A 14,718-nucleotide genomic window follows, 5' to 3' on the forward strand; every position below is an offset into this window, starting at 1 on the left:
GTCTAGCTTCCCTAACTTCCAGATCTGTGTGGAAATGTGTATCTGTATAAGTGTGCATATTTGCTCATGGCTTCACCGCATGCCTAATATGGAGCGGCTACAACAATACAGTAAGAACTAGGGACTTTCCCAAACAAAAATATTGTGCAAGGTTGGTTTTGCATGGCCATTGCTGATCAATGGCACTAAATTTAGCTGCCGTGACAAACTGACCTGTGCTACGAAGTTTGTCTCGCTCCATTTAGGCCTTGCTGTTTGTTTCAGAAGATGGAAAAAAAAAGGTTGTGATTGTGGAAAGGTTTGACAAGAATGTAACTCAAATGCAAATCGTTTTTCCGTTCATTCGTTGTGGTGATATGTTGTTAAATGTTGTGATGAAGAGTTGAGAGGCTGTCAAAAAAGATACAATTTTTAATGTATTTTGTTTTTGTTAGTTATAATTTACACATTTATAAATATAAACTACTGTTCAAATAAGATGATTAATGAATATGTAGAATAATAATATTTCACAATATTATTGCGTTTTCTTTATTTTTGGTCAAATAAATGCAGGCTTCTTAAGCATATTTTCTAAAACAATTAAAAAAATAATTTTAGTAGTAAATAAAATAAAAAGTAAATAATTTTTAATTCATAAATGTTACTTTTTTAACACCTGTTTGTTTAAGGAAGCCTTCACTGTTTTAAAATGGCAATTCAGTTTGATCCAATGAATCTGTGGTGTTTATTATTTTTTTATACTATTTATGAAGTGATTGCTCTCTGATCTACTGGAAAAATTGCAGCCTTATTGCTGTATGATATTTTTATGATCTGCATCATGAGAGTCATAAATGCTATTGGGATCACATTCAACGCCTTAGCATTGTCGTAACTTTGCACAAGCAAACAAACAGTTAAATTTAAATTACATTTTTAATGTAATGTAATGTAATGTAATTTTTACTTTAAATACAAAATTAAGTTTTAAATTAAGTAGTTTATTAATTTTTTAATTTTTTAAAAAGAATTGTTTAATCTAGTTTTATTGTTGTGCCTAACTTTGCACAAACAATTAAATTTAAATTTAAATTAAATTTTTAAATTAAATAAAAAAAAAATGCAATTGCATTTTTTTCATTAAATAAAAAAATTAAATTAAATTACATTTTAAATTAAATAAAATAAAAATGTAAGTTGTTTTCTTTCTATTTTTATAATAAATTAGAAATTAAATTAAAAATTGAGTTTTCTTTTTTCTTTTTTACTTTTTTAAATTGTTGAATCTAGTTTCATTGTCGTACCTAACTTTGCACAAGCGAACAATTAAATTTAAATTAAATCTTTAAATTAAATTAAAAATGTAATTACAGGTTATTTATTTTTTTAATAAAATAAAAATGTAAATTAAATTAAATTTAAAATGAAATTAAATTGAGTTTTCTTTTTAAAGAATTGTTTAATGTAGTTTCACTGTCGTACCTAACGTTGCACAAGCAAACAATTAAATTTAAAATTAAATTTTTTAATTGAATAAAAAAATGTAATTACATTTGATTTATTTTTTCAAAAAATAAAAAATAAATTTTATTTAATTTTAAATTAAATTAAATAAAAATTTAAGTTGTTTGCTTTTTTCTTTTTAAATTAAATTGTAAATTAAGTTAAATTAAATTGAAATGTTCTTTTTAAAAATATTTTTTAAAGAATTATTGAATCTAGATTCGTTTTAAAATCTCAAAGTTAGGACTTGGCTCAACTAGGCCTCAAGTCTGTGTTGATCATTGCTTTTCCTAAAACCACCCACCAGAGTCATCTGAAAGTCACAGGCTGCCATTGAAAAATGATGAGGTCACAGGATACATGAGATCCAATTTCACACACTTGAAGAGGCCCACAATAAACTGAATAGACATAATTAGTAGGGAGGGTGGAAATAACCGTCCTGAATTCTGGATACGCTGGCGCTCGGCTCAAATACAGGCCTGTGTTCTTCCAACCATATACTATGAAAGCTCCAGTCCAGACAGAAGTCGGAAGGGCAGACGGGACTTCATCTGTGGTGAGTAATGCTCAAGTAGGAGTGGGAGGGAACGAGAGACAGGCAGCGAGAGTACAGTGCAAAAGCAGAGTGTGTGAGAACTGCCGAGTTCTGGATGACCCGTGACGGAAGCCGTCGCCCACTCGCTCTACAGCAAGTGGGCAGCAAGCCTCAGACGCTTAAGCAGCTATTCGCACACACACACAATCTCCCGCTCTATGACGTCGGCGTATGCATTCCTCTGTGACTGAACGATGTCAAATGCTCAAATCAAACATTCTAGAAGATCATATATATACCAACACAGCCAAAGTCCATTTATAAATAGATGGTCATTAATAATCAATCTGTTTTTATGCAGCATGTATTGCGCAAGAGGGTGGAAAACAAACACAAGGCCACAGTGAATTTGCAATTTGGGTTTTTTTTTATGTCATAGATTATGATGGCATATGTTTGTGATGAATTGCATGGGTCAAATTTCATTTTTTGAGTAATATTCATTTTTGGAGTTATGCAAGCAGCAATCAAACAGCAGAATGATATGAGAAATGTGACAAAGGTAATTTCTGTAGCTTACCCATGATTGATAGAATGTCATGACTGACCAATCAGAATCAAGTATTCCAGGGACCCACATCTTAAAGGGATAGTTCTAGTGTTGTTATGTTGTTATTGTTAATTTAATCCGTAATTAAAAAACAACAAACAAAAAAAACAACAACATACATACATTATATATATATATATAACTATAAAAAATAATTAAATAAATAAATATATTTATATATTATCTCAATAATCAATAATAAAATCAATAATATTTAATCAATAAAAAAAAATTATATATATATATATATATATATATATATATATTTTTTTTTTTTTTTTTTTTTTGAATCTAACTAAAATATGTTTGGTTTAAAGTACTAAAGTTACTAAAACATAAATTGAAATAAAAAATAAAAATATCATTTAATCTTTAAATTAAATATTCTATTTTTTTTTTTTAAATATTGACATTTTTTAAACACAAAAATGAAATGAAAATGTTTAGTTTGAAGTACTAAAGTTACTAAAACTGAAATAAAGGAATAAAAATAAAAATTTAATCTTTATTTATATATATATATATATATATATATATATGTGTATATGTATATGTGTATATATATATATGTATATGTATATGTATATTTAATTATATATAAATTATTATACATTTTTGCTTTGCCATCTAACTAAAATAAATGGAGTATTAAAGGTACCGAAACTAAAACAAAACAAAACTAATAACACTAATAATAATAATAATAATAATAATAATAATAATAATAATAATAATAATAATAATAATAATAAATTAAAATATATATATAAAAAATGGAATTAAGTACAATTCAATTTAATTCAGTACAATTCAAAATATTAATAATTACTGAATGCTGAAAACTGAAAGAAAAATAATGTAAATATTAAAAAAATAAAGTAAATGCAATGAAATTCAATTTAAATAAAACTGAAAATATAGAAATAAAAACCCAATTCGAATTATTAATAAATGTTGTAATAGTATATAAATAATCCTATATAATGTAAATGCTTTCTTGTGGTTGTGTTTTTGTTGTTTGAATCCCTTTTACTTTCATTGTATGGGGGAATAATAATAATAATAATAATAATAATAATAAATATTTTTATTTTTTTTGCCTTGGCACCTAACTAAAATAAATATGTTTAGGTTGAAATACTAAAGTTACTAAAACTAAAACTAAAATAAAAAAAAAATAATAAATGAAAATATCAAAAAATAAAAAAATGGAATTAAATACAATTCATAATACTGTAATAGTATATCAACAATCCTAAATGACTTGAACAATTAACTTTTTTTGTTTGTTTTATGGTGTGTTTTGTTGTCCCATGGGGAGAAATACCATCTTTCATAGTCTACTAAAGAAAGTAAGTCGTATAGGTTTTGAAAGACATGAGAATTGTAAGTGACATTTTCATAGTTAAATGAACAGTTCTTTGAAGCATTCTTATTTGTCTTGACAACATATGCTACATCCTGGTCTCTTTTAAAAAGAGAAAGTGACGCTGTCATTTGAATGCAGGAGACGTGCCATGTTATTTCCAGCTGGCTGGCACACGTACGCACGTATGGCTCGCCGATTTCCTGAGAAAAGTATAAATAGAAATGCGTTCCCGGCACCTGGGAGAGGAACGAAGGGTCTCCATCCTTGAGCCATAGAAATTGGCCTTCAGATTGGGATCCAAAGGTCACGGCTTTTGTTTAGCCTGCAATATCGGATGATTTTTTTTGCTCAGGTTCTGACTCATAGCTCCATTTGGAACCTCTTTAAAAGAGAGGAGATGCAGAAGAATGAGAATCTCGCTCTTTTGAACTCAAAACGTTGCCTCTTATTATAGTCAGGCCTGTTATGTAATGCTGGAAAAATGGCGTCAGGTGTAGCAGGACACAAACTCAAACTGGAAGACTCCTCCCGAAGTTTCAGGTCACACCCCGCACCTGTTGCCTGCCGCATAAATGCACGCACATCGGTTAAACATTAGCTTGTGACCTACATAACGAACACCCAGTGTGTGTGAGGGGGAAGTGCTTTTGTGTGTTTGTTAACTTCATGACCTATAAATATTTACAGTCTTTTTCAGACTTTGTCACGGTCGGAGTCGTCCTTGGAGACGTTCTGTGCACTTGAAGTTAGCCGTGCGCATAGCTCTGTTTTTGCCTACGGCCCTCTTGGTTACCGTAAACTGCAAACAGCCCCACAAGACACGAGCAGACGCACATGAGCGTAATGAAGCACAACAGGTGTGAGTGTTATTACTCTAGGCATGTGAGAGTGCGTCTAAAGCTGACCTCGACCGTATTTACATCCAGCTTATTCAAGCCTACAAAGCCTGGCTTATGAAATGATAGTCAGAATCTTTTTTTTTTTTTTTTTTTTTTTTAAGTTAACCAGTTTTTTGAAAGACAAAATATTCTAAAAATCCAAAAGCAAAAGTTTGCATGTTATCTTATTTGATACATCAGGCTTTTATGGCTTATATGCAGTATGATATAGTAGAATGTGTAGGAGGAAAAAACCTCCTAAAAGTTTTATTCAGAGGCCTAAACTGAGCAAAAATATGAGATTTGTGCAGTTGCTGATGTTTATATGGACAAAAAGTAAGATGAAATTCTGATAGATTGTAATGTAAATGAGATCTTTTAAAACATTAAATCAGACTGTTTATTAAATTCATACTTGCATGAATGCCTCTTTTGACTCTCTGCACATAGTATAAAAATAAACATAAGGAAAACAAAGAAAATAAAATCTGCCAGAACAAAAATTGTGTAATTAAAATAAATCAGAAATTACTAAAACTGAATTAAAATATATATATATATATATATAAAAAATGAAATAAAATAAAAACAATTAAATCTAATTAAAATTAAACTGAAAAAAGAAATAAAACCCAATTCAAAATATTGATTATTATTATATTATATTTTTTTTTTTTAAAGAAGAAATTAAATAGAATGAAATTAGGTTTTTCTCTTGGCAAATAACTAAAATAATTGTGTTAAAAAATTAAATAAACAAATAAATAAAACTGAATTTAAAAATGTATGAAAATATAAAAATATAAACAAAATAAAATAAATACAATTTAAATTGAAAAAAAAGTACTTACTAAAATTAAAACAGAATTTTAAAAAAATAGTGAAAATATATATAAAAAGTAAATACAGTTAAATACAATTAAAATTAAACTGAAAAAAATAAATGAACAAAAGAAATTGATTAATATTAATTTTAAAAATGAATGAACTGAATTTTTTTTTTTTACCTTGTAACTAAAATTTAAAGTTAATGAAAATTTATAAAAAAATAAAAACAATTAAAATTATGTAAAATTACTTGTACGTACATACACACACACACACACACACACACACATATATAATTTTTTATGTATATATATAATTATTTATAATTTAAATGAATTAAAAATTGAGTTTAAGTTGCCTTGGCACCTAACTTTATGTTGAAGTACTAAATTACTAAAACTAAAACTGAATTTAAAAATAAATTAAATATTTAAAAAAAAATTTATATATATATATATATATAAATTCAATTAAAATTAAACTAAAAAAAAATAAATAAATCCCAATTTATAATATTGCTTAATATTAATATTGATTAAAAACTTCAGTCCATCTTGAAATATCACTAACAATATAAAAGTTATTCTTGCATTTATTTTACAAAAAAAACAGTGAAAAATTCAAAGCATGAAGACACCTAAAGGTAAATGTTTTTAGAATTATGCTAAAAGCCCTTGTTTGTAGTATACATAGCACAAAATAAATACATTTTAGTGTTTTTTTTTTTTTCACTGTGGTTGCTAGTATAAACTATCAGTCAGACTGCAGAAGGCATGTAGTGCAACAGGCTTTTCAGCTCTGTTTATGTAGAGGCCTTTGAAATTTCCATATCAAATATGATACAGTAGGCATTATAGAGTTAACGCCCTCTCCGTCTCGTATTATAATGGTCTGTTTCGTGCTGCATCTTTAGTGCTCTCTAATGGATTTAGTAAGTGCACTTAAAATCCCTAAGTTGTTGCGTCTATATGCGTGTCGTTTTGCACTCTTTCCTTCAGCTGCTGTTGAAGTGTGAAGGACGTGCAGCGTAGCCGCCCGTCAACATCTCCCCGCATCCCCAGCTACCGCCGTGCGAGCCGTTCCCGTGGTTACGAGGCGGGGTGGGCACGACGACGGCACTGATTGAGCTCGTGCTTATAAATAGATCTTACATAACATCCTCTTGTTGATGCCAAGAGCACGGATAGACGAGAAGGGGACGGAGGGGGGAAGGCGGTTGCTGGTTGACCTTTCGCTGCGTGCGTTGATGCTGCTATTAGGGAACTGCCCACGTTCACCTGCCCATGCAGAGCCCATTTCCTCTCAGGTTGTGGCTGGTCACCTTGTCTGGATACACTTGTTGATGTATAACAAGCTGATAGGCTTGTAGTCAAGATGCGATGGGTTCAAGGCACAAGACAGGCCTTGAACTTGAATTAGATGATAATAAAATGCAGTTTAATCCTGTGATGTCAAAGCTGAATTTTCAGCATTATCACTTCAGTCTTCAGTTTCACATGATTTTTCAGAAATCATTCTGATATGCCGATTTGCTGTTCTAGAAACATTTCTTACTATTATCAGACGTTGTACAAATTATTTGTTTGCAGTAGAAATCTTTTGTAACATTATAAATGACTAATTTCATATAGGAGTTTGTTTTTAAAGTCATCAGCTCATGATACAGCATCTTGTTTATTTCTCACATGCATTATGAAGAGCCATGTGGGCTTGTGTCATACAGCACATAAAGGTCATGCAGAAGTCAAGTATGTCCGTTAGTACGCAGAGCTGATTGTATGCGGCTTGTACAACACTGGAAACTCTTGTATCAATTCCAGCTGTGCAAATAACATAAGATTCACAACACTCCATGTTACTAGGGAGTACCAGTATTCAGTATTCAGAAGTGACAGCGATAGTTGATGGAAAAAAAAAAAAAGATTTTGTTTAAACATTAAACATTTTCATATTTACTTCTGTAATTGTAAGTGTTTTTGAGTTATTTATTTATTTTTTCTGTATTTATTTTTGGTAATTATTTATTGTTTTATATATTATTTATTTTATTTTAAGTTATATTAAATATATTTAAAGTATTATTAATAGTTATACATTTATTTGGTTTTTATATTATTTGATTGTATATTCATAAATTATAAATTAAATAGTTAATTATACATTTATTTGTTTTTAATTATCTTATATATTTGTTTTTATTTATTTTATTTAGTTTTAATTATTTGTATATTTAATATGATATTTTGAAATATTATATTATGTATATTTTAATTATTATAAGTTTATTTTTAGATTTTATTTAATTATATATTTATGAATTCTAAGTTAAATAGTTGTTTATACATTTCTTAGATTTTTATTTAATATTTATTCATTTATTTTATATGATTTTTTTAATATTTAATTTAATTTTGAATTATATTATGTATATTTAAATTATTACTAGATACACATTTATTTGGGTTTTTTTGTATATTTTTATTTAATTATACATTTTGTTTATTTTTATATATATTCAATGGTTTATTCATTTATTTTTTTTTAAACATTTTTTGTTCTGCATTTATTTTCATTATTATTTTTGGTATTAGATATACATTTTTTTTATATTTTTATTTGTTCTTTATTTTTTATATGTTTGTTTATTTATTCATTTATTTTTCGATTTTTTTTTTTCTCCATTTATTTTTATTTTAATAATTATAAATTATATGGTTAATTATACATTTCTTTGTTTTTATTTGTTTTATACATTTATTTATTTTTAATTCGTTTTATTTTAAATATTATTTCATTTAATTTTGAATAATGTTACGTATATATAAATTATAAGTTACACGTTTGTTTTTTATATTTTCATTTAATTATGCATTAATGTGTTTTTTTATTTTTTATATACACTACCGTTCAAAAGTTTGGGGTCAGTAAGACTTGTAATAGTCTTTAAAGAAGTCTCTTATGCTCATCAAGGCTGCATTTATTTGATTAACAATATAGAAAAAAAACAGTAATATTGCAAAATGTTTTTACAATATAAAATAATGTTTTTTATTTTAACATACTTTAAAATAGAATTTATTCCTGTGATGAAATGCTGAATTTTTATCAGCTGTTACTCCAGTCTTAAGTGTCACATGATCCTTCAGAAATCATTCTAATATGCGGATTTATTATTAGAATGATCAATGTTGGATAATATCAACAGTTGTGCTGCCAAATATTTTTTGGAACCTGTGATTTTTTTTTTTTTTTTTTTTTTTTTTTTTTTTCAGGATTCTTTCATGAATAACAAGTTTAAAAAGTACAGTGTTTATTCAAAATATAAATATTTTATAACAATGTAAATTATTTATTATTAACTTTTAATAAACTTTTAATTATTAACTTAATACATCCTTGGTGAATAAAAGTATTAATTTCTTAAAAAAAAAAAAAAAAAGAAACAATAAAAATGTACTGACCCCAAACTTTTGAACGGTAGTGTATGTATTTATTTGTTTATTTTTCTACATTTTTTTATTGTAATATTTAGAAATTATAAATTATATTGTTAATTATACATTTCTTTGTTTATTTCTTTTATATATTTGTTTATTTATTATACATTTATTTTTAATTCGTTTTATTTTTAATATTTAATTTAATTTTGAATTATATTATGTATATTTAAATTATTATGTTACACATTTGTTTTTTATATTTTTATTTAATTATACTCTAATTAGTTTTTTTATTTTTTATATATGTATTTATTTGTTTAGTTTTCTACATTTTTTTTGTTTCTTTTTATTAATTATATTTTATTGTAATATTTAGAAATTATAAATTATACTGTTAATTATACATTTTTTATTAATTATTTTTTATTGTAATTTTATTTTGAAGTATGTGTATTTAAATTATTATATATTTTTTTAAATTTAATTATGCATTTATTTGTTTTTCTTTTATTTTAGATATTTATTTTTATACTTTTTATCTAACTGTACAGCTAAGCTACATTTTTAGTTAACTTCAGCTGAGGCTAAAAATCTAAGGTTCAGCTAATTGGCTAATCAAAATGCTTTAACAAACATTAAGCATTAATTATTGTTCTTATAAACCAGGCTTAAGATGCAACACTCAGTTTTATGGAACATGTTACACGGTTCCCCTAGGGAGTCCTTGGCCTGAAAAACCTCGAAGACTCCTGTCTAACACCTGGAAAACACTTTCCGTGCTTATTTTCCCAACCGTTCCACTGTTTTGCTGTTTTCCTGGATGTGCGTCATATGGCAGTCAGGTGTTGACATGTTTACTGCGGCGACGCATCTGATGTGGCCGTCTTGTTTATAAGAGCAGTCATGAGACTTGCACATTTGAATGCCGTAATGCCTTAAACTCCGCTTCTCCTCCGCTCCGGGGTCTTACATAACCTGCTGATTCGCTTCGCATTTTAATCTGTCGGAACCACTGGCTCCGTGTCAGCGCTGCCTTCAATTAACTCCAGTGAGGAGCATTTAACAAAGAGGTCATTCACAGAAAAGAGATTAAAGTTTTTTTTAAATAAAATGCACGTTGTCCGATGACGTCCTGAGGTTTACTGGATGTGCTGGAGCAGATGATTCATTTTTTAAGTACTTCTCTTTTGTGCATGTGTGAGTGTGCGTCGCTGTGGGTGTGTTGCGTTTCTCATTCGCCCGTTGTTGTTTGAAGGAGGCCTGAATGACTGCGTTCACTGTTAACCTGGAAAGAAGGCTGGTTATGTAACGAGCTTTCAAAACTGCCCCAGAATTCGGCTGATAACTCACCCTCCCTCCCTCCTTGTGTCGCGCATCACACGCCCGCTCCGTGCCTGTTTGGCTCGAGAAAAGTAGGGCAGGATTTTCCTCTGCGCTCTTTTCCCCTCCTTTTTTCCCCTGTCGTCCTGTGCGAGCGTGCATGAGCAGTCTCTCGCTGCTATCCCCTCCGCCACTCAGCTGATTACTGACTTATGTAAGGAAAAAAAAAGAGAGTGAAAGTAGGACAGGATATACCGGAGAGAAACACTACATAACCAGCAGGATGCTTTTATTCATAGAAGGAAGCTGAAAGTTTTCCTTCGATATTTCGATTTGGATGTTGCATTCTTAAAACGCACTTCAATTTGGTGTAACTTTATAAATAAAATACAACCAAACCACTTGAATGGGTGTCGTTGGAAAGCACGCTGTGTGAATCGTCCACTTGCGCTGCTTGTTTGTGTGAACGTGTCGACTGTGCCAACCTTGTTGCGCTTGGGACGGTGTGAAGACAGATGGTGTAAAATCAGGTGAGCTGAGGGAGGCACTCCAGGTTATTTCCGTGGTAATTGCTGAGAGTTTGTGTGTGTGTCGGGCCGCTCTGAGAGGGTTATGTAACCGCAGTGGTGTGAGTCTGGCTGGCAGTAAACAGGGTGGAGGGGAGGGAGGGACGTGAGAACTCTGCTGAGGAGCATGGCTGCATTGCGCGGCTCGCTTAACTCCTTATGCACTGGTGCAGGAGTGGCACATGCACATCAGAAGGTTCACTAGGAATCAAGTTTGGCTTGACTATTTGAGATATAAGTGTACAAGAGAAATAAATATAAAATAAAAATATTGCAAATAAATATATGAATTTGAATTGAATATATTGAAATATTTCATTATTATATAATAAACAATTTTATTTGTATGTGTGTGTGTGGTGTGTTTGTATAATTTGTATGTGTAATTTAAAGTTATCTATGAACAGTAAATATACATTGGAAATAATACAAATAATTATTATTATTATTTATGATTTAAAATATATTGTTATTTTTCCTTTAAAAATACATATATATTAAATATAATATATGTAATCAATATGTTATATAAATATATAATATTAATGTATTATTGTTGTTGAATATAATATTATACATTATTTAATATAAACAATAGATCTATTAAATCTATATAAATATAAAATACAAATTATGTCTATAATTGGTTTTATTTTTATTAATCATATAAAAAAATTTTCATAATTTTTAGTGTGCATGTGTGTTATGTATTATTATTTCTACGAGCACACGCACACATACATAAAAATGATTAAAAATGTATATAATATTAATATATAATATAATATATGAAATAAATAAATATGTGATATCACTATATAATATATATATATATATGTATATGTGTGTGTGTGTATATATATATATTTATGTATTTTATGTATTAATTTTATAAAATACAACTGATATACATATGTAATATTTTATTTAAGTTATAATAGTTTTCATACACACACACATATATTAACTTAAAATATTAACTATAATATTAATATTATATATAGTATACGCACTAGACATATTTTATGAAATCTATTATCATAATTACTAAAAAATACAAAAATAAAATAAAAATAAAATTTATTATAGACATATATATCTTGTATTTTGTGATTTTATATTTATATAGATTTAATGTTATAAAATATATAATGTATATAATATTTAGTATATATAGTAAATATTCTATAAACAATAAATCTATATTAATTAAAATAAAAAATGATATATGTGTGCCCTTTATTTATTTATTTTTATTAATTCTGATATTAGTTTTCATAAAAGATAGGATTTTTAAATAAAAATATATATTTAGTGTGTATATATGTATGTATTTAATATACATTATTATTTTTATTACACAAAAAGAATATAAAATGCAAAAATATATTTAAAAAAACTTTGCTTTAGGTGAAATCTAAATTTTTGTATGTATGTATATGTATATATATATATATATATATATATATATATATATGTAGCCAGTAAGAAATGCTAATTTTAAAGAAATATGTCAGATGGAAATATGAAGATGGAAAAAGAAATATGTCAGATATATGTATGTATATGTATGTATGTATGTATATATATACATAAAAAAAAAAAAAAAAAAAAAAAAAAAAAAACTATTGCTCTTCCTGGTATCTATGTGGTTTGTGTTTAGATGACATGCAGACTATGGGAATTATTTATGATCTGAGTTCCATTCAGTTCTGAAGGTCAGAGAAAGACAAATTATGACTGTTATTGATGCACAAAAACCCCCCACATATCTCCCACCCTGTCTTTTCTGCTCATTTACAGTATGCTAACTCTATTCTTTTAATTTTTCTATCCTTTCAGCGGTCATTTTTCTGTCGTCTGACGGGTGACAGTAAATCAGAGAAGTTCTTCAAAGTGTTTTACGAGCGGATGAAGTTGGCCCAGCAAGAGATCAAGGCAACTGTGACGGTCAACACCAGCGATCTGGGCAGCAAGCGCAAAGACGAGGACACCAACGACAAGGACGCCCAAACACGCAAAAAAGGTCAGGGCTCAGCACGCCTGACCATAAACTACACATACCACTACATGTGATTATAACACATACAATTATATCATATAACCATACTAAACAAATACAATCCACCCCGTTTTTCAGTCAAGGATGTTGCAGTAGTAACCGAGGAAGTGCGAGAGCAACTTATCGAAGCTTCTACGGCCACTAAGAAGGCCTTCACCGCTTACCGAAGGGAGGCGGACGCAGACGAGCATCTGAATGTGGCGGAAGGGCAGAGCAGCACAGGCGACAAGAACCAGGATGACAATGAGATGAGTGTGATCATAACCATCATGCAGCCAATTCTGCGCCTCCTGCAGCTGCTTTGTGAAAACCACAACCGCGAACTGCAGGTCAGCTGCTGTACTGGAGAATATTTTGAGTAAATTAGTATTGGTGATGCTAAGTAAGTTTCCTAAACGTTGCTAACTAAAAAAGTAACTTACAGTGTTGTTGCATTACAAGTAACCTATAAGAGTTATATAATCAGATTACTTTTCAAGTAACTAGTAAAGTAACACATTACTTTTAAATTTATAATGAAATATCTGAGATACTTTTTCAAATAAGTAATGCAGTTACTGTCCCATGTTGAAAGAAAACAGGAGTGTCGTGCAGATAAAGAAGCGGTTTCTTCAGCTGAAGGCTTATAAATTTCATTTTTTGTGTGAAATGTTTTTTCTTTGTTATTAAAAACAAATAAGCAAGCCCAGCTCAGGTGACAAAAAGTAACACAAAAGTAATGTAATGCATTACTTTGCATAAAAAGTAATGAAATTAGTTACTTTTTTATGGAGTAATGCAATATTGTAATGGCTTACATTTAACCCTCTATGGCACACAATATGATATCGATGAGGGAAAAAATGATTTGTGATGTTTACAATATCAATAAACATTTTTATTATTTTTTTATTTATTTTTTAAAAGTTTGTTGCCTTGAGGCAACCAACTATCATATCTGTTATCTAACTACACTTTACACTCATACATACACACACACACACACACACACACACACACACACACATGTTTGTTTTTGTGAACTGTGGGGACTTTCCATAGACTTCTATAGATTTTATACTAACCAAACGATATTGTCTATCCCCTAACCCAACCCTAACCCTAAACCTAGCCCTCACAGAAAACATGTTTGCATCGTTACACTTTCAGATAAACATCATATACTATTTTTAATAATTTTTTTAACATTGTGGGGACCGCAGTACACACACACACACACACACACACACATATATGTGTGCGTGCGTGCGTGCGTGTGTGTATATTTTTCCCCTGGTATTTGTTATATATATATATATATATATATATATATATATATTTTATTTAATTTATTGGAGTTTTTTTTCCCCATTTTAATTTTTTTGTTTGATTATAATTATATGAAAAAAAAAAAATATATATATATATATATATACACACTACCGTTCAAAAGTTTGGGGTCTTTTATTCACCAAGGATGTATTAAGTTAATAATTAAAAGTTTATTAAAAGTTAATAATAAATAATTTACATTGTTGTAAAATATTTATATTTTGAATAAACACTGTACTTTTTAAACTTGTTATTCATGAAAGAATCCTGAAAAAAAAAATCACAGGTTCCAAAAAATATTTGGCAGCACA

The 14,718-nt window shown here is 28.5% G+C and overlaps 1 protein-coding gene across 1 annotated transcript in view; it reads left to right on the forward strand.

Annotated features, from left to right (window-relative positions):
- itpr1b (inositol 1,4,5-trisphosphate receptor, type 1b) overlaps positions 1 to 14,718 on the forward strand; it is a 160,630-nt gene that overhangs the window by 102,910 nt on the left and 43,002 nt on the right. The window contains 2 exon segments of the mRNA XM_051122130.1: positions 12,877 to 13,060; positions 13,175 to 13,425. Coding sequence (XP_050978087.1) covers positions 12,877 to 13,060; positions 13,175 to 13,425 — 435 coding nt within the window.

This window comes from Labeo rohita, chromosome 11, assembly GCF_022985175.1.
Source record: "Labeo rohita strain BAU-BD-2019 chromosome 11, IGBB_LRoh.1.0, whole genome shotgun sequence".
Taxonomy (NCBI): domain Eukaryota; kingdom Metazoa; phylum Chordata; class Actinopteri; order Cypriniformes; family Cyprinidae; genus Labeo; species Labeo rohita.